We start from the raw sequence: 21,856 nt of genomic DNA, 5'->3' as shown, positions 1-21,856 counted from the left end.
AATCCCAATCACCCAATTCATCACACCACCACCACCCCTATCACTTTCCCCCCTTGATGTCCATACGTTAGTTCTCTATCGGTGTCTCTATTTCTGCCTTGCAAACCAGTTCATCTGTACCATTTTTCTGGGTTCCACATATATGTGTTAATAAACGATATTTGTTTTTCTCTTTCTGACGTACTTGACCCTGTATGACAGTCTCTAGATGCATCCACGTCTCTACAAATGACCCAATTTCATTCCTTTTTATGGCTGAGTAATATTCCATTATATATAGGTACCACATCTTCTTTATCCATTCATCTGTCGATGGGCATTTAGGTTGCTTCCATGTCCTGGCTATTGTAAATAGTGCTGCAATGAACATTGGGGTGCATGTGTCTTTTTGAATTATGGTTTTCTCTGGGTATATACCCAGTAGTGGGGTTGCTGGGTCATATGGTAATTCTATTTTTGGTTTTTTAAGGAACCTCCACACTGTTCTCCATAGTGGCTGTATCAATTTACATTCCCACCAACAGTGCAAGAGGATTCCCTTTTCTCCACACCCTCTCCAGCATTTGTTTGTAGATTTTCTGATGATGCCCATTCTAATTGGTATGAGGTGATACCGCATTGTAGTTTTGATTTGCATTTCACTAATAATTAGTGATGTTGAGCAGCTTTACATGTGCATCTTGGGCATCTGTATGTCTTCTTTGGAGAAATGTCTGTTTACGTCTTCTGCCCATTCTCTGACTGGGCTGGTTTTTTTTTAATATTGAGGTGCATGAGCTGTTTATATATTTTGGAGATAAATCCTTTGTCCGTTGGTTGGTTTGCAAATATTTTCTGCCATTCTGAGGGTTGTCTTGTTGTCTTGTTTGTAGTTTCCTTTGCTTTGCAAAAGCTTTTAAGTTTCATTAGGTCCTATCTGTTTATTTTTGCTTTTATTTCCATTACTCTAGGAGGTGGATCAAAAAAGATCTTGCTGTGATTTATGTCAAAGAGTGTCCTTCCTATGTTTTCCTCTAAGAGTTTTATAGTGCCTGGTCTTACATTTAAGGCTCTAATCCATTTTGAGTTTATTTTTGTGTATGGTGTTAGGGAGTGTTCTAATTTCATTCTTTTACATGTAGCTGTCCAGTTTTCCCAGCACCACTTATTGAAGAGGCTGTCTTTTCTCCATTGTATATTCTTGCCTCCTTTATCAAAAATAAAGTGACCATATGTGCGTGGGTTTATCTCTGGGCTTTCTATACTGTTCCATTGATCTATATTTCTGTTTTTGTGCCAGTACCATATTGTCTTGATTACTGTAGCTTTGTAGTATAGTATGAAGTCAGGGAGTCTGATTCCTCCATCTCCATTTTTTTCCCTCAAGACTGCTTTGGCTATTTGGGGTCTTTTTTGTCTCCATACAAATTTTAAGATTTTTTGTTCTAGTTCTCTAAAAAATGCCACTGGTGATTTGATAGGGATTGCACTGAATCTGTAGATTGCTTTGGGTAGTATAGTCATTTTCATAATATTGATTCTTCCAATCCAAGAACATTGTATATCTCTCCATCTGTTTATGTCACCTCTGATTTCTTTCATCAGTGTCTTATAGTTTTGCGCATAAAGGTCTTTTACCTCCTTAAGTAGGTTTATCCCTAGGTATTTTATTCTTTTTGTTACAATGGTGCATGGGATTGTTTCCTTAAATTCTCTTTCTGATCTTTCATTGTTAGTGTATAGGAATGCAAGAGATTTCTGTGCATTAATTTTGTATCCTGCAACTTTACCAAATTCATTGATTAGCTCTAGTAGTTTTCTGGTGGCATCTTTAGGACTCTCTATGTATAGTATCATATCATCTGTAAACAGTGACAGTTTTACTTCTTCTTTTCCAATTTGTATTCCCTTTATTCCTTTTTCTTCTCTGATTGCTGTGGCTAGGACTTCCAAAACTATGTTGAATAATATTGGTGAGAGTGTACATCCTTGTCTTGTTCCTGATCTTAGAGGAAATGCTTTCAGTTTTTCACCATTGAGAATGATCTTTGCTGTTGGTTTGCTGTATATAACCTTTATTATGTTGAGGTAGGTTTCCTCTATGCCCACTTTCTGGAGAGTTTTTCTCATAAATGGGAGTTGAATTTTGACAAAAGCTTTTTCTGCATCTATTTCTGCATCTATACTGTTTTTATACTTCAATTTGTTAAAATGGTGTATCACATTGACTGATTTGCATATACTGAAGAATCCTTGCATCCCTGGGATAAATCTCACTTGATCATGGTGTATGATCCTTTCAATGTGTTGTTGGATTTGGTTTGCTAGTATTTTGTTGAGGATTTTTGTATCTATATTCATCAGTATATTGGTCTGTAATTTTCTTTTTTTGTAGTATCTTTGTCTGGTTTGCTATCAGGGTGATTGTAGCCTCATAGAATGAGTTTGGGAGTGTTCCTTCCTCTGCAATTTCTTGGAAGAGTTTGAGAAGGATGTGTGTTGGCTCTTCCCTAAATGTTTCCTAGAATTCACCTGTGAAGCCATCTGGTCCTGGACTTTTGGTTGTCAGAAGATTTTTAATCACAGTTTCAATTTCAGTGCTTGTGATTGGTCTGTTCATATTTTCTATTTCTTCCTGGTTCAGTCTTGGAAGGTTATGCCTTTCTAAGAATTTGTGCATTTCTTCCAGGTTGTCCATTTTATTGGCATAGAGTTGCTTGTAGTAGTCTCTTAGGATGCTTTGTATTTCTGCAGTGTCCATTGTAACTTCTCCTTTTTCATTTCTAATTTTATTGATTTGAGTCCTCTCCCTCTTTTTCTTGATGAGTCTGACTAAAGGTTTATCAATTTTGTTTATCTTCTCAAAGAAACAGCTTTTAGTTTTATTAATCATTGCTATTGTTTCCTTCATTTCTTTTTCATTTATTTCTGATCTGATCTTTAGGATTTCTTTCCTTCTGCGCACTTTGGTTTTTTTTGTTGTTGTTGTTGGGTTTTTTTGCTCTTTCCTTCTTTCTCTAATTGCTTTAGGTGTAAATTTAGGTTGCTTATTTGAGATGTTTCTTGTTTCTTGAGGTAGGATTGTATTGCTATAAACTTCCCTCTTAGAACTGCTTTTCCTGCATCCCATAGGTTTTGGGTCGTCTTGTTTTCATTGCCATATGTCTCTAGGTATTTTTTATTTCCCCTTTGATTTCTTCAGTTATCTCTTGGTTATTTAGTAACGTATTGTTTAGACTCCATGTGTTTGTGTTTTTTACATTATTTTCCCTGTAATTGATTTCTAATCTCATAGCGTTGTGCTTGGAAAAGATGCTTACTATGATTTTAATTTTCTTAAATTTACCAAGGCTTGATTTGTGACCCAAGATATAATCTATCCTGGAGAATGTTTCATGCACACTTGAGGAGAAAGTTTAATCTGCTGTTTTTGGATGGAATGTCCAATAAATATCAATTAAATGTATCTGATCTATTGTGTCATTTAAAGCTTGTGTTTCCTTATTAATTCTCTGTCTGGATGATCTGTCCATTGGTTTTAAGTGAGACGTTAAATTCCCCCACTATTATTGTGTTATTGTTGATTTCCTCTTTTATAGCTGTGAGCATTTGCCTTATGTATTGAGGTGCTCCTATGTTGGGTGCATATATATTTATAATTGTTATATCTTCTTCTTGGACTGATCCCTTGTTCATTATGTAGTGTCCTTCCTTGTCTCTTGTAACAGTCTTTATTTAAAAGTATATTTTATGTGATATGAGTATTGCTACTCCAGCTTTCTTTTGATTTCCATTTGCATGGAATATCTTTTTGCATCCCCTCACTTTCAGTCTGTATGTCTCCCTAGGTCTGAATTGGGTCTCTTTTAGACAGCATATATATGGGTCTTGTTTTTGTATCCATTCAACAAGCCTGTGCCTTTTGGTTGGAGCATTTAATCCATTCACGTTGAAGGTCATTATTGATATGTAAGTTCCTATTACCATTTTCTTAATTGTTTTGGGTTTGTTTTTGTAGGTCCTTTTCTTCTCTTGTGTTTCCCACTTAGAGAAGTTCCTTTAGCATTTGTTGTAGAGCTGGTTTGGTGATGCTGAATTCTCTTAGCTTTTGCTTCTCTGTAAAGTTTTTGATTTCTCCATTGAATCTGAATGAGATCCTTGCAGGGTAGTGTAATTTTGGTTGTAGGTTCTTCCCTTTCATCACTCTAAATATATTGTGCCACTCCCTTCTGGTTTGTAGAGTTTCTGCTGAGAAATCAGCTGTTAACTTTATGGGAATTCCCTTGTATGTTATTTGTCATTTTTCCCTTGTTGCTTTCAATAATTTTTCTTTGTCTTTTTTTGTCAGTTTGATTACTGTGTGTCTTGGCATGTTTCTCCTTAGTTTTATCCTGCCTAGGGCTCTCTGCTCTTCCTGGACTTGGGTGGCTATTTCCTTCATGTTAGGGAAGTTTTCGACTATAATCTCTTCAAATATTTTCTCGGGTCATTTTTCTCTCTCTTTTCCTTCTGGAACCCCTATAATGAGAACTTTCTTGCATTTAATGTTGTCCCAGAGGTCTCTTAAGCTATCTTCATTTCTTTTCATTCTTTTTCTTTATTCTGTTCCATGGCATTGAATTCCACCATTCTGTCTTCCAGGTCTCTTATCCATTCTTCTGACTCACTTATTCTGCTACTGATTCCTTCTGGTGTATTTTTCATTTCAGTTATTGTATTGTTCATCTCTGTTTGTTTGTTGTTTAAATCTTCTAAGTGTTTTTTCTTTAATTCTTCTAGGTCTTTGTTAAACGTTTCTTGCATCTTCTGGATCTTTGCCTCCATTCTTTTTCTGAGGTCCTGGATTATCTTCAGTATCATTATTCTTAATTCTTTTTCTGGGAGGTTGCCTATCTCCACTTCATTTTGTTGTTTTTCTGGGGTTTTATCTTGTTCCTTCATCTGGTACAAAGTCTTCTGCCTTTTCATTTTGTCTATCTTTCTGTGAATGTGGTTTTCCTTCCACAGGCTGCAGGACTGTAGTTCTTTTTGCCTCTATTCTCTGCCCTCTGGGGGATGGGTCTATATAAGAGGTTTGTGCAAGCTTCCTGATGGGAGGGACTGCAGGTGGGTTGAACTGAGTTTTGCTCTGGTGGGCAGAGATCAGTAAAAGTCTAATCTGCTTGTCTGCTGCTGCGTGGGGCTGGGTTCCCTCCCTGTTGGTTGTTTGGCCTGAGACAACCCAGCACTGGAGCCTACCTGGCTCTTTGGTGGGGCTAATGACACACTCTGGGAGGTCTCACACCAAGGAGTACTTCCCAGAACTTCTGCTACCAGTGTCCTTGTCCCCATGGTGAGCCACAGCCACCCCTGCCTCTGCAGGAGACCCTCCAACACTAGCAGGTAAATCTGGTTCATTCTCCTATGGGGTCACTGCTCCTTCCCCTGGGTCCTGAGGTGGACACTACTTTGTGTGTGCCCTCCAAGAATGGAGTCTCTCTTTCCCCCAGTCCTGTCGAAGTCTTGCAATCTAATCCTGCTAGACTTCAAAGTCCTATTCTCTAGGAATTCCTCTTCCCATTGCTGGACCCCCAGCTTGGGAAGCCTGACGTGGGGCTCAGAACCTTCACTGCAGTGGGTGGACTTCTGTGGTTTAATTGTTATCCAGTTTATGAGTCACCCACCCAGCCGTTATGGGATTTGATTTTATTGTGATTGCACCCCTCCTACCGTCTCATTGCGGCTTCTCCTTTGTCTTTGGTTGTGGGGTATCATTTTTGGTGAGTTCCAGTGTCTTCCTGTTGATGATTGTTCATCAGTTAGTTGTGATTCTGGTGCTCTCTCAAGAGGGAGTGAGCACACGTCCTTCTACTCTGCCATCTTGATCCAATCCCCCCTGCATTAAATTCTTTTGTATATTAAAGGAATTAATAAGCACAGTGTTGTTACAGAGTGAGTGCTCAAAAAACCTTAGTGAAAGTTATTAACATTGGATTTAATTAATATTTTGATTGTCCTACTGTTTTCTTTTTCTTATTGAATTTCCTGATTGGTGCCCCTGGTTTATATTATATTTATATGCTCTTGCATTCATAGCTCATTGCATTTTCATATATTATCTCATTTGATATTATGGACATTATGAGTTTTATGGGGTAGGAATTATTATCTCCCTTTTCCAAACAAGGAAACCAAGTTTTGTTATATTTTCACAGAGCGCACAGTGAGTAAAAGGCAAAACCACGTGAGAATTCACTAACCTTTTTTCACCAAGCTTCCTTTTATAAGGTCATTTGGAATGGATATTCCTGGGCAGCAAATATTCTAACATTGATGGCATTGGATTGACATGATCATTCTGAGGAAGTCTTCTCATTTATTACAAACATCTGTAATAGCCAGAATTTATTTAGCACTTAGTATATACCCCATACTACATATGTATAAACTATGTGCTTCTACTATCTACATAACAACTCCATGAGACTGGCACTCTTATAGTCCCTGATTTACAGATAAGAAAACTGAGAGCTAGTAAGTGGTGAAGCCAAGGTCTGAAAGGAAGAAGTTTGTCTCCAGAGCTGGTGCTCTTAACCAGTACACTGTATTACCTCTTAGTAAATTATACTGCAAACTTACTGCTTTCAAAGTTTCATTTCTCCTCAACCAGTAAATTTCAACATGTCACATTGTTTCTAAAACAAAACAAAATAAGACCAAAACCAAAAAAAAAAAAAAGAAAACCCCAAAACACTGTCCCTATTGAAATTTTGAGTGCTGAATAGAAATATTTCCTAGGAGGTTTGTACTCTCACAGGCAAGACTGCTACATAATTTGCAGAGTCCAGTGCAAAATAAAATTAGAGGACCCTATTTTAAAAAGTTATTAAGAATTCCAATTAGAATGTGACAGTAGAGCATTAAATCAAGTATGTTGTCCTGTGGAGCATGAGACCCTGTGTGACTAAAAGGTAGTACACCCATGACATGGGCCTAAGCAGGGCCCATAACCCCGTACCTGGCCTTGGCCCAGCACATCTATCCTATTGTAGGCTCCAATAAGGCCTTGTAATGGAACAGAAGCACTGGAGACCTCTTATTGAGTCTGTCTCAGAATTACTCTAGTTTTTGCAATGAGAGCTCCCTGAAGCAATGGGACCGTTGGTGAAGTAAGACTTGGGAGGGAAGCAAGGCTACCAGATCTGCTGTGAGAAAGGAGAAGCAGAGACCAGATTTCATCTTAGCAGTCCAGAGTGAGATAGTGGTCAGGATGTGGGGAGAAGAAAGAGGAAGTTCTGGGGAACTCCCACTATCCCACAAAGAGGGAATCACCCTTGCCTCCCATCAGAATGGTGGCAGAAACCTGTAAACTATATCCATTTATCTTGGTCATTTGGTTGGGGGTCCATGTTAATTTGTTTAAAATTAGTAAGGCTGGCACTGGTCATTCAAATGCTTTGCTTTTTGCACTTTTAAAGTTGTAGACAAAGAATAGTTTTTAGTCTTCCTTCTAAAGGTAGAAAAGAGTTGCATTTCTGAAAAATAGTTGTCATTAATTTTTTTTAAAATAAATTTATTTATTTATTTTTGGCTCCATTGGGACTTCGTTTCTGTGTGCGGACTTTTTCTAGTTGTGGCGAGCAGGGGCTACCCTTTGTTGTGGTGCGCAAGCTTCTCATTGTGGTGGCTTCTCTTGTTGCAGAGCATGGGCTCTAGGTGCTCAGGCTTCAGTAGTTGTGGCACGCGGGCTCAGTAGTTGTGGCTCAAGGGCTCTAGAGCTCAGGCTCAGTAGTTGTGGTGCACGGGCTTAATTGCTCCACGGGCATGTGGGATCTTCCAGGACCAGGGCCCGAACCTGTGTCCCCTGCATTGGCAGGTGGATTCTGAACCACTGTGCCACCAGGGAAGTCCCAGTTGTCATTATTTTTTTTTTTTTTTTTTTTTTGCAGTATGTGGGCCTCTCACAGTTGTGGCCTCTCCCGTTGCGGGGCACAGGCTCCGGACGCGCAGGCTCAGTGGCCACGGCTCACAGGCCCAGCCGCTCCGCGGCACGTGGGATCTTCCCGGACCGGGGCACGAACCTGTGTCCCCTGCATCGGCAGGCGGACTCTCAACCACTGCGCCACCAGGGAAGCCCCCTGTCATTAATCTTTGATCTTTGATTCAATCTGTGGTGTACATCAAAAGTATTGTCATTCTGTATTGGAGGCAATCAAGAATTAGAGCAGGTTTGAATCAAAATACATAGGTTTAGCTCAGGTCCCTCTCCTTACTGATTCTGTGATCTCGAGAAAGTTAATTAACCTCTCTGAGCCTCAGTGTTTTTTAATCTGTAAAGTGAGAAAATTTTAGAAATAATAAACAACCTCAGAGGATCTTTATAAGTATTCAATACATAAAGGTGCTTAGTGCAATACCTGGCACATCACAAGAATTCAACAAATTATAGAGACATTATTTCATATAAATATGCATTTATGAGTATACTTGTATTTCATGTATATATATACTTTTAAGTATATAATATAGGTAAATAAATACATATGTGTGTATACTTATAAAATATATTTTTTAGGTTTCTGAGTTTTGAGTTCTTGTATATCAGAGAAAGGGAAATACTTGGCTAGGAGGACTGGCTGCAATAATTTCTTTTGGGGCTTCTGTCTGTCACTGTCAATTGAACATTCAACTTTTATGGCATTCATATTAAATTACTACTGCCTGCACAATTAGGAACTTTTTCAGCATCATCCCAATGCTTCAAATCAAGCAGACTGAGTGTTTACTTGAGTATAAATCTAATATAATCCTCAGAAAAAGCCAGGTGTGTTTCCTGTTTGAAATGGTGGTTATGTGTTTCCAGGTGTTATGCAGAGCATTGATTGGGATGCATAAATTGTCTTCTATTGAGGTTATCTTACTTAACTGCCACCTCTCTCCCTAATCCCTAGCTACCTGATGTATTTTTTATATGTCTCTTGTTTTTAATCACTGAAAATAAAATGGGAAATACCTGAAGCTCTAGTATCCTTTTTGATAGTACACTGACAGCATATATCCAGCTTTGCCTCCAAAATTTCAGTTTTAGAGTTCCCTCAAATTTGTTGAAAACAGCTGTTTAGTTATTATATGCCCAATACAGAATTTGCCAAAATTTGCGAATTTGAAAAATGAAGAAAAAAGAGAAGCAATTGTAAACCCAACACAAACAGTGCTTTACCTTTTCTTATTATTTAAATATGCAAATGAACATGGAAATAATGAGTGCTTCTCTGTTGTTTTGCTAGTGAATGGAATAATTTCAACAGCAGTCTTTTTAAAACCTATATGTGAAATGTGTTTCCCATGAAATGAGTCATTTGTTTTGTGTCTGAACTTCTCAGAAAATTCACTTACATGAACATCTGACTTGGAGGCTTGACTGAAGAAATTTCTCCTGGACTTTTGAATTATTAATCTTGGCTGCATGATATGCAAATCAGTCTGCACTAACTACGGCCAGCAGCACAGCACTGGGTCAGAAGCTGTGTCAAGTGGCTGGTAAAGAATTTCTGTCAAGGGATCAGGGCCTTCTGACACAATGGTAAGCTCTAATGCAACTCATGTTGTCAGGTATATAAAATAATGCTAGACCTCCCAATAGTTAAAGGTTTCTTTTAAAAGTGTCCTGTGAACAATTAAGGTTTTAAGTATGTTTAAATGAACTGTCTGAACTGTCATTTGTAAGTACATGTAGAACAGCAAAAGAAAGGAAGTCATAGTTGTTTCCTCATTTATTTTTTACCAAATTTTGTCTTGTTTTAATTGCCAAATACTAAATTTATTTTATTATTATTTTAATAAAATAATTTATTTTATTAATTTTATTTTATTAATAAATATTAAATTTATTGTATTAAATTTAATACTAAATTTATTTTATTACCAAATACTAAATTTATTTTATTAAGTACTAAATTTACTTTATAATTTATTTTATAAATTTTATTAAATTTATTTTATTTACTAATGTCTTGGTAACTGATATTTCAACAAAAAGAGTAATTGGATTTAGTTAAATACATATAACTACTTATAGAATGTAATTTAAAGTTTCTAAATCAGATGAAAGAATCTAGTCTATAATATTTGCATGTTCAGAAAATAATGTGTTAGAGGAAATTTTAAGGCATTCCAGAAATGAAATTTAGCATTTATGTTTGTAAAAATTACATTATTCAAGAATATATATAGTTCACTAAGGAAAAAAAGAAAATTGCAGAAACTATTGCTATTACACCTTTCAGAACTTTTAATAATTGGTGAAGTACTTTTAAAGAACTTCATTAACACACAAGTTGATACCATACTATCACTTTTTAATATCTTGATTTCTGGTGTAATTTTTGGAATATATAAACATATATTAAAAATGAAGTCATCAATATTAAATGATTGTATATTTTTAGTGTAAATATTTTCATTCAGTTTATCAATGAAAAATTAATTTGTTTATAAATTACTCGTTGCTATATAAACTTGTAGTTAAGAATTAAAATTTTATAAATGTTCTTTGTTTAATTGTGATGATTATAAGAAAAAACAGTTTAAAAGCTAACAGATTATCAAACATATTTTTAAAGTTAAGTTTTAAAAATGTTCATTTTTAAAAGGCTGAATACAATTAAAGTGAAAGAAACATTATTCCCAAATTAAAAATGAGAACTACTGATCTGCTTATGTAAGTAAGTTGAATATTATTTATAGTTTAATACCTCTAACAGGTTTGGATATATTTTTATAAATATAATTAAAGAATTCACTTTAATTGCCAATATCTAAAGGAAAAACAACTGTTAAAAATAATTAATCCAAATCAGCTATAACCTATTTATTATGATTTCTATTTCCTAAAAATTAAAAATATAACCACTACAAAGCAGGAGAGAAATATTAATTTTTCATGAGAGAAGTTCCTCTTCAACAGGAATTTTGGTTAAAGGACTAGCTTACTTCATCAATTTGTAGAATTGTGATGGCCACACTAAAAACACATGCAGCTACAAATATCATCCAAATTGAAATCTAAAAACTGTGGGTCCTGGTGAGGTTAAATTGGTTTGCAAATATTAGACAACCTTACCTTTATAAAACCACAAATTACTAATATTGGACTTAGAAAAATTATTTTAAGAATGAAATAAATGTATCAAAAAAGCAGATTATAAAACATCATAAAGAGTATAATATCATTTTTGTAAAGATAAATTCAAGTATATATCAAAGTGTAAGAGGGTATCCAAATATTAGGAATGGTTGGTTATAGAAATTTTTGATTTTTTTTTTTTTTTGCCTATCTGCCTTTACTGAATGAGTGTTACATAATAACAGGTGTTTTTAAAAGTTATTCTTTAAAAAATGAATGAAGCAACCACTCTAAGCAGGACAATGGTTAGTCACTCACTTCCCTTATTCTAGTTATGGTGTTCTTTATCCCTGCTACCTCCCTTAATCTCTCAATCCCAGTGGATGGCTCAAAAGCAGAAGAATTGTCTGTGGCATCAACATGGCCCCTACCTGCCCGAGTGGTAGCTATTGGTAATCTGGCTTCTAGTTATACAAGTCTTCATGGATGTATTTTTCTTCTATGGCAGACAAAGCTTTAGGCTACACATAAGTTACTGACATAAGTCAGTACATTTAAGAACTGACTAGGCAGAAAGATAAGAATTATGACTAGAAAAGGAGGAAATACAAAAATAAAACAAGTAAGTTTCTTGTCATAATGAGGCTTCCTATTGTCTTAATATTCATTTGAGTGTGTGCATCAGAGTTTTGAGTATTCCCAAAATAGAGTTGCCTAGAACTGAGCCTTGAGAAACTCCAATATTTACAACTTGGGCAAAGAAGGATTAGACCATAAAAGAGTCTACAGAGAGAGGAAGGAGGACAAGGAGATTGCCATGTCATAGAAGGCAAGGAAGGGAGAACTTCCAGAAATTGTGGAATGGGAAGTTGCTGGGAATAGAGTAAAAAATAATATTGAAAAATTACCAGTGAGCTAGAAACTAAAGCCTATTATAATTTTTTAAAAGACCATTGGCCTTCAGCTGTATTCCTAAGAATTTTTAATATTATACATGCTGATCTGCAGAAAAAAATAGGAAGTCCAGATAAACCAAAAGGAAAAAGGACACAATAAAAATTATCTGGAATCTCATCACTAGGGATAAAAGTATTAATACTTTGATACATGTCCTAAGCTTTCTAAGGTTTATTAATTTCAGATGTAAATTTCTAATTTTTTTGTTAATTTTAATTTAAAAAATTGATCTTAGAAGATATATATATCAAATTTTACCTTCTACAACAATATGTCTAAATCACAGCTATCACTACTCCAGTTGCCAGTTTTGAATATTTGTCATACTATATGCAGCATCATCTTTTATAGGGAAATAGAGCAAGGAGCTTAATTTGGTGGATTTACTACTTATCTGACCTTGGAGGAAACATTTATAAAGATGTTTTGTAAACAGTCAAGTGTTTATATTCCTCTTTCCACTGAGCAAGCATTTACAGACCATCTACTTACCTGGTAGTCACTGTACCAGGTGTAAAAGGTAAACTGTGAGTAAGATAAAGTTGTGAGAAATGCTAAGAGCAAGATAAGTATACAATTTGGTGGTGAGGGGGTGCTAATTAGACTAGGGAGTCAGAGATCCTATCTTGGGAAACCCACACTTACACTGAGGTCTGAAAGAATTGTAGATGTAAGACAGAGTATGTGATGGAGCAAGGATCATAGGGGGAATATGTCAGAGAAAAATTCAATGAACTGAACATTAGGAAAGTTGTCTGTGCATTCAGAGAGCAGGAAGAAAGATGAGAAAGGAGGAGAATAATACCAGGTGAGGCTGAAGTGGAGCCCAGGAGCCAGACCATGCAGGCCTTGAAGTCTCATTAAAAATTTTGGACTTTATTCCTTAGACAGTAAAAAATTATTGAAACGTTTTGGTTGAGTAGAGTAATATGATTGGAATTTTGATTGTAGTTTTTTTTAAGATTGTTTAGCTATCATGTTGAAGGTAGATTAAAAGGGGGCCAGAGAAGATGTGAGGAGACCATGGAAGGATATGGTATAGTCCAAGATGATAGTAGCCTGGATTAGAATGGTGATGAAGGAGATGGAGCAATAGTGGTGAACTGGAGAAATATCCAGACATTATAGTCAACGAGACATGGATAGTTTCGTTGTTATTGGAGGTGAGCAACAGATGACTTCAAGGATGTTGCTTGGATATCTGAGGTGACCACCTGGGTAAATGGTGTGGCCATTCACTGAGTTAGGTGGAGGTACAGCAAGACTGAGAAGGAAGTTGGAGAGCTTATACAGGATTTCTGGAGGTAGAGGTACCTCTGAGAGATCAATCCGTGGTAATAAGTATAAACCAGTAGAGCGTATAAGACAGGTCTGTGCTGGGATAAACATTGAGAGGTTGATATGTGGATGGTCATTAAAGATAGAAAGTGGATGAGATCATCCGGGCAGAGCCTAGATAAAGAAGGAGTTCAATACTGATCCATTAGAGATATACATTAGAGATCACTTTTTGTGTCGTACATTCTCTGGGTTTGGATGATGCATAATGACAAGTATCCACCATTCCAGCATCATACAAAATAGCTTCACTGCCTTAAAAATCCTTTGTGCTCCACCTAATCATCCTTCCCTCCCTCCCCCTAAACCCCTGGTAACCCCTGATCTTTTTATTATCCTCATAGTTTTACGTTTTCCAGAATGTCAAAGAGTTGGAATCACAGAATGTAACCTTTTCAGACTGGCTTCTTTCACTTGGTAATATGCGTTTAAGGTTCCTCCACATCTTTTCATGGCTTGCTAGCTCATTTCTAGAAATTCGGCCACCACATGGCCTCGGACTGAGGTCTCTCCCCACTAATCCATTCTGCTCTCAGACTAATCTTAAAATACCACTTTCATCACCACCTAGTGGTTCCCTGTTGCCTGTCTCAGCAAGTCTAAACAATTGGCTTCACTTTTTATGGTCTTTTTATTTATTTATTTATTAACCTCTTTATTGGAGTATAATTGCTTTACAATGGTGTGTTTGTTTCTGCTTTATAACAACGAGAATCAGCTATACATATACATATATCCCCATATCTCCTCCCTCTTGCATCTCCCTCCCACCCTCCCTATCCCACCCCAGGTGGTCATAAAGCACTGAGCTGATCTCCCTGTGCTATGCAGCTGCTTCCCACTAGCTACCTATTTTACATTTGGTAGTATATAGAATTCCGTGCAACTCTATCGCTTCGTCCCAGCTTACGCTTTCTCCTCTCTGTGTCCTCAAGTCCATTCTCTACGTCTGCGTCTTTATTCCTGTCCTGCAACCTTGTCTTGTTCCTGATCTCAGTGGAAATGGTATCAGTTTTTCCCATTGAGAATGATGTTGGCTGTGGGTTTGTCATATATGTCCTTTATTATGTTGAGGTAAGTTCCCTCTATGCCTACTTTCTGGAGGGTTTTTATCATAAATGGTGTTGAATTTTGTCAAAAGATTTTTCTGCATCTATTGAGATGATCATATGGTTTTTCTCCTTCGATTTATTAATATGGTGTATCACATTGATTGATTTGCCTATATTGAAGAATCCTTACATTCCTGGGATATACCCCACTTGATCATGGTGTATGATCCTTTTAATGTGCTGCTGGATTCTGTTTGTTAGTATTTTATTGAGGATTTTTGCATCTATATACATCAGCGATATTGGCCTGTAGCTTTCTTTCTTTGTGACATCTTTGTCTGGTTTTGGTATCAGGGTGATGGTGGTCTCATAGAATGAGTTTGGGAGTGTTCCTCCCTCTACTATATTTTGGAAGAGTTTGAGAAGGATAGGTGTTAGCTCTTCTCTAAATGTTTAATAGAATTTGCCTGTGAAGCCATCTGGTCCTGAGCTTTTTTTTTGTTGGAAGATTTTTAGTCACAGTCGCAATTTCAGTGCTTGTGATTGGTCTGTTTATATTTTCTATTTCTTTCTGCTTCAGTCTCAGATGGTTGTGCTTTTCTAAGAATTTGTCCATTTCTTCCAGGTTGTCGATTGTATTGGCATATAGTTGCTTGTAGTAATCTCTCATGATCCTTTTTATTTCTGCAGTGTCAGTTGTTACTTCTTTTCATTTCTAATTTTATTGATTTGAGTCTTCTCCCTTTTTTTCTTGATGAGTCTGGCTAATGGTTTATCAATTTTGTTTATCTTCTCAAAAAACCAGCTTTTAGATTTATTAATCATTGCTATTTTTTCCTTCATTTCTTTTTTATTTATTTCTGATGTGATCTTTATGATTTCTTTCCTTCTGCTAACTTAGGGGTTTTTTGTTCTTCTTTCTCTAATTGCTTTAGGTGTAAATTTAGGTTGTTTATTTGAGATGTTTCTTGTTTCTTGAGGTGGGATTGTACTGCCATAAACTTCCCTCTTAGAACTGCTTTTGCTGCATCCTGTAGGTTTTAGGTTGTCTTGTTTTCACAGTCATTTTTTTCTAGGTATTTTTTGATTTCTCCAGAGATCTCTTGGTTATTAAGTAGTGTATTGTTTAGCCTCCATGTGTTTGTATGTTTTACAGATTTTTTCCTGTAATTGAAATCTAGTCTCATAGTGTTGTGGTCGGAAAAGATACTTGATACGATTTCAATTTTCTTAAATTTACCAAGGCTTGATTTGTGACCCAAGATATGATCTATCCTGGAAAATGGTCCATGAACACCTGAGAAGAAAGTGTATTCTGTTGTTTTGGATGGAATGTCCTATAACTATCAATTAACTCCACCTTGTTTAATATATCATTTAAAGCTTGTGTTTCCATATTTATTTTCACTTTGGATGATCTGTCCATTGGTGAATGTGGGGTGTTAAAGTCCCCTACTATGATTGTGTTACTGTCGATTTCCCCTTTTACGGCTGTTAGCCTTATGTATTGAGGTGCTCCTATTGAGTGCCTAAATATTTACCATTGTTATATCTTCTTGGATTGATTCCTTGATCATTATGTAGTGTCCTTCTCTGTCTCTTGTAATAGTCTTTATTTTAAAGTCTATTTAGCCTGATATGAGAATTGCTACTCCAGCTTTCTTTTGATGTCCATTTGCATGGAATATCTTTTAAAAGCCCTTCACTTTCAGTCTGTATGTGTCTCTAGGTCTGAAGTGGGTCTCTTGTAGACAACATATATATGGGTCTAGGTTTTGTATCTATTCAGCCAGTCTATGTCTTTTGGTTGTAGAGCTTAATCCATTTACATTTAGGTAATTATCAATGTGTATGTTCCAATTACCATTTTCTTAATTGTTTTGGGTTTGTTATTGTAGGTCTTTTCCTTCTCTTGTGTTTCCTGCCTAGAGAAGTTCCTTTAGCATTTCTTGTAAAGCTGGTTTGGTGGTGCTGAATTCTCTTAGCTTTTGTTTGTCTGTAAAGATTTTAATTTCTCCATCAAATCTGAATGAGATCCTTGCTGGGTAGAGTAATTTTGGTTGTATATTTTTCCCTCTCATTACTTTAAATATGTCCTGCCACTCCCTTCTGGCTGCAGAGTTTCTGCTGAAAGATCAGCTGTTAACCTTATGGGGATTCCCTTGTGTGTTATTTGTTATTTTTCCCTTGCTGCTTTTAATATGTATTCTTTGTAATTTTTGACAGTTTGATTAATATGTGTCTTGGAGTATTTCTCCTTGGATTTATCCTGTATGAGACTCTCTGTGCTTCCTGGACTTATTTCCTTTCCCATACTAAGGAAGTTTTCAACTATAATCTCTTCAAATATTTTCTCAGTCCCTTTCTTTTTCTCCTCTTCTTCTGGGACCCCTATAATTCAAATGTTGGTGCATTTAATGTTGTCCCAGAGGGAGGGGCACGGATGCGGGGCGGGCCTGCGGCGGCAGAGGCCTGCGTGACGTTGCAGCAGCCTGAGGCTCACCGTGCGTTCTCCTGCGAAAGTTGTCCCTGGATCCCGGGACCCTGGCAGTGGTGGGCTGCACAGGCTCCCCGGAGGGGAGGTGTGGATAGTGACCTGTGCTCGCACATAGGCTTTTTGGCGGCGGCAGCAGAAGCCTTAGCATCTGATGCCTGTCTCTGTGGTCTGCGCTGATAGCCGCCACTCGCACCTTTCTCTGGAACTTGTTTAGGCGGTGCTCTGAATGCCCTCTCCTCGCACACCCCAAAACAATGGTCTCTTGCCTCTTCGGCAGCTCCAGACCTTTTCCCGGACTCCCTCCCAGCTAGCCATGGTGCACTGGCCCTCTTCAGGCTGTGTTCATGCAGCCAACCCCAGTCCTATCCCTGGGATCCGACCTCCGAAGCCCGAGCCTCAGCTCCCAGCCCCGCACGCCCCGGCGGGTGAGCAGACAAGCTTCTCGGGCTGGTGAGTGCTGGTCGGCACCGATCCTCTGTGCGGAAATCTCTCCGCTTTGCCCTCCGCACCACTGTTGCTGAGCTCTCTTCAATGGCTCCGAAGCTTCCCCCCTCCGCCACCCGCAGTCTCCACCCGCGAAGGGCCTTCTAGTACGAGGAAACCTTTCCTCCTTCACAGCTCCCTCCCACTGGTGCAGGTCCCGTCCCTATTCTTTTGTCTCTGTTTATTCTTTTTTTCTTTTGCCCTACCCAGGTACGTGGGGAGTTTCTTGCCTTTTGGGAGGTCTGAGGTCTTCTGCCAGCGTTCAGTAGGTGTTCTGTAGGAGGTATTCCACGTGTAGACGTTATTTCTGATGTATTTATGGGGAGGAAGGTGATCACTACGTCTTACTCTTCCACCATCTTGAAGGCCTCCTATGTCTTGTTTTTAAGACTGACAAGATGAGAGTGTCTAAATACTGATCAAAAGGATGCAGTTGAGGTGGAGAAGCTGAAGAGACAGTAAAGAGACAAGATGGATAACGTGTAGGAATCTTGAGAATTTGGGAATGAGTTGGATCTGGAGTAAGCCCAGAGGAATAGATATTCTCTGTTGTCACAGGAAGGAAGGAGGAGAGGACAGTAACGGAGGAAGGAACCAGTGAGTGGACACCCAGTGGACGGGCTCTGTCTCAGGGATTTGTAGGCAAAACTCATCCATGATGAGTAGGACAGAGGTTTAAAAAAATTGGAAAGGTATGACAATTAAAAATGTAATAAGTCGCGGGCAATGTGAGAGAGCAGTAGAATCACATAACCTCAAACACAGAGTGAAACCAATTTGCTTGGTTCTTCAGCATCGTTCAATGTGTCTGCTGCCTGAGGAAGTTCCGATCTAGCTTCTTCTAGTGTTGGACTTTGTGGCAGGTTGCCATGGAAAGCCTTGAGGAGAGGAATTTAGAGGAATCTCAGAGGAATTTAGGATGTTTTAAAGTAAGTGATTAAAAATAACTTATCAAAATATTGCATTTATCATATCTACAATTCCATGAATTATTTTTGTAAATAAAACACTCTCAAAGTAGCAGCGATCTTGGGAACTCCCTAGCAGTCCAGTGGTTAGGACTCGGTGCTTTCACCTCAGGGGAGCTCGGATCAATCCCTGGTTGAGGAACTAAGATTCCGGAAGCCTCGTGGCACAGCCAAAAAAAAAAAAAAAAAAAAAAAAGTAGCAGGGATCTTCAACTGAAATAAAACATTTGAATTTGACAAAAATCAATAAAAGTTCTCCAGATGCCTTCATTACAGAAAATTCTGCTCAATGTTTGCATGCGTCCCAGAAGAGGCAGTTCAGATGCATTTGTTCTTATTTTGCTCTATTTACCAAAATACTATACTAAGAGCATCATTTGATTGCAACTAACACTCCGAGGCCTATTTGATAGGAAATTTTTAGAAAATTTTATTTTCAACCTTGCTTTTTTCTTACTAGAAATAAGTAGGATTTAATATTTCAAAATGGCAATCCAGTACATTTTTAAGAAATTCAATTCTTTAAATAGTCTATCCGACCACAAATAATCTTGCCTCTTTAAAGAGAGAAAGTGGCAGGTGAGCAAGACTTTTGAAGTTTGAATGAATCAGATTGCGTATTTTCATGGCCCCTATTCAGAAGGGGCTATGATTGTGGTCTATTACTAAATGTATGACCTTTCAAGACTCAGTGACTTTGTGTATAAACTGAAAGTAATAACAATCCCCAGTCCTTTATGTCACTGTATTAAATGAGATAATCCTCGGAAAGTGGTGAGCACAGTGCCTAGTACACTATAAGCTTTCAGTAAATAGTGGCCACTGGTATTATTATTACTAATATTTTCAGCTTCATATTTTAAATTTTTAAAATCATGTTTTAACACTGGAGTTGTACAGATTCTATTAAATGTTAAGAATACTATTTTGAGCACTATATTTGTTGCTAGGTCTGCCATAACAAAATGTTTTGGACTGGGTGGCTTAAACAACAGAAACTTATTTTCTCACAGTTCTAGAGGCTAGAAATCCGAGATCAAGGTGTCGGCAGGTTTGGTTTCTCTTGAGGCCTCTTTCTTTGGCTTGCAGATGGCTGTCTTCTGACTATGTCCTCACATGGCCTTTCCTCTATGTGCATGCATCCCTGCCGTCTCTTTCTCATCATATATGGACACAAATATATATGATCTCATGTAACCTTAATTACTTCTTTTAAGGTCCAGCTCCAAATATGGTTAAATTCTGAGGTACTGGGCTTTGGGGCCTCACCATAGGAATTTGTGGGGAGCACAATCCATCCCATAACAAGCATGCTGAAGTATGTAGTGAAAGATCACTGCGTGTGGTGCAATAGGCTGAAGGTCAAATTCTGGCTCTGGCATTTGGTGACCTGTGATTAGTAATTTAATTCTTCAACCCAGGTTGTTCTCATGTCTAGTAGGATGGAAGTGGGATTGAGATAAATGGATTCTTCTGAAAATTAGAGATAATATTTGTGATGTGCTGGGCATATAACATGTCAATAAATATGTTGTCTTGTTGCAAAAAATTTTTAAAAACTGGCGTTGTGTTTTATAAACTTAAAACAAGCATAATCCTTTGTCAATATGAAAACATAATCAAAGCTATTAATATTGCAAGACTAGAGTTATAAGAATCCCTGTTTCCTCTTCTAGGTTATGGTTCAATTAAATTTAACTCAGAGGATTTGTTGAACAACTGTGATATGCTAGGGACCACAGTCAATCCTGAAGACACATTGAATTCGACTCTTCACTTACTTCACTGCACTTTCTCTTGGCCTCCTTGTGTTTGTCAAGTCCTCTATGCATGTTTCCACATCTGGGCCTTTGCATGTGCTTTTCTTTATGTTTGATACTCTTTATCATTACCTGATATGCACTTATTTGATTATTTCCTGATTTTTCCCGAGAGTATAAATTATTTGAGATGAGGAGCTTTGTTTTACTCATGGCTGTCATCCCATGTCTAGCACATAGTTCAAAGGAACTCAATAAATATTTGTTGAAATAATATATTAGTGATATATATGTACATGATTATGTTTGTATACATATGCACTCCTTACTAATGTAACCAACTCTCTGCAGTTCAACTTTTAAGTGTTATTTGATGATGATGTTGATGCTGCTGAAGTTCTGCAGTTTTATCTTCAGTCGTAGTCTAGTGATTCATCCTTATATTTTCTCTCTCTCTTCTTTAGGCATGGAATGCAACTTGTGAAAACTGGCAGGCAGTGGAAGCTGCTCTGGAAAAGTACTACCTTTCCATTTTTTACGGGTTTGAGTTTATTGTAGGAATCCTTGGGAATACTGCTGTTGTTTTCGGCTACCTCTTCTGCCTGAAGAACTGGAACAGCAGTAACATCTATCTCTTTAATCTCTCTATCTGTGACTTGGCTTTTTTGTGTACCCTCCCCATGCTGATGAGACAATATGCCCAGGGAAAATGGACATATGGGGATGTGCTCTGCATAAGCAACCGATATGTACTTCATGCTAACCTCTACACCAGCATTCTTTTCCTCACTTTTATCAGCATTGATCGATACATGCTCATGAAGTATCCGTTCCGGGAACACTTCCTACAAAAGAAAAAGTTTGCTGTTTTAATCTCTTCGGCCATTTGGGGTTTAGTAACCTTAGAGCTCCTGCCCATACTTCCTCTTATAAATCCTGTTGTAGCTTCCAAACACACCAACTGTACTGATTATGCAAGTTCTGGAGACCCCAGTAACGTCCTCATTTACAGCATATGTCTAACCTTCTTGGGGTTCCTCATTCCTCTTTCTGTGATGTGCTTCTTTTATTTCAAGATTGGTGTCTTCCTGAAGCATAGGAGCAGGCAGCTCTCTACTGCTTTGCCCCTTGAGAAGCCTCTCACCTTAGTCATCATGGCAGTTGTGATCTTCTCCGTGCTTTTTACTCCCTATCACATCATGCGAAACGTGAGGATTGCTTCACGCTGGGGGATCTGGAAGCAGACCCCATGCACTAAGGCCACCATCAACTCCTTGTACATTGTGACTCGGCCGTTGGCCTTTCTGAACAGTGTCATCAACCCTGTCTTCTATTTCTTTATGGGAGATCATTTCAGGGAGATGCTGATGGATAAACTGAGATACCTCTTCAAGTTCCTTACATCCTTCAGAAGATGAGCTCACGGACTAACATTTTCATTCAGGGAAAACTGAGGTGCTTGTGTAACAGATTGTTTTACACAAGCAGCTATAGGCCAGTTAGCGTTTGATAACTCACAGACGTAAATCAGAGAGGGTCACAGATTTGACCCTGTTTTAAAGGCATGTTGGACCCAGGGTGTGTGAAAAGGAGAGGATGGGAAGTATTTATTGGTTTCTTGACCTAAGCATTGAAAGGAGTCGGACTAGCACCGTCTAATGTTTGAGCACGTAAGTCCAAAATTCTAGGTGTTATAAGACCTTCTCAATCAGTGTACA

General features: G+C 37.8%; 1 protein-coding gene across 1 annotated transcript; it reads left to right on the top strand.

Moving 5' to 3' along the window:
• Window positions 1-9,424: 9,424 nt before the first annotated feature.
• SUCNR1 (succinate receptor 1) lies at window positions 9,425-21,556 on the top strand (the record flags this gene model as incomplete). The annotated part of the gene is given in 3 exon segments (XM_082839018.1): window positions 9,425-9,499; window positions 9,503-9,541; window positions 20,603-21,556. Coding segments are annotated over 3 exon segments (1,068 nt in total).
• Between the last annotated feature and the right edge of the window lie 300 nt (window positions 21,557-21,856).

This window comes from Leucopleurus acutus (assembly GCF_964270905.1).
Source record: "Leucopleurus acutus genome assembly, chromosome: 5".
Taxonomy (NCBI): Eukaryota; Metazoa; Chordata; class Mammalia; order Artiodactyla; family Delphinidae; genus Leucopleurus; species Leucopleurus acutus.
Note: the sequence above shows the minus strand (reverse complement) of the source record. Positions and strands in the feature narration are given on the sequence as shown.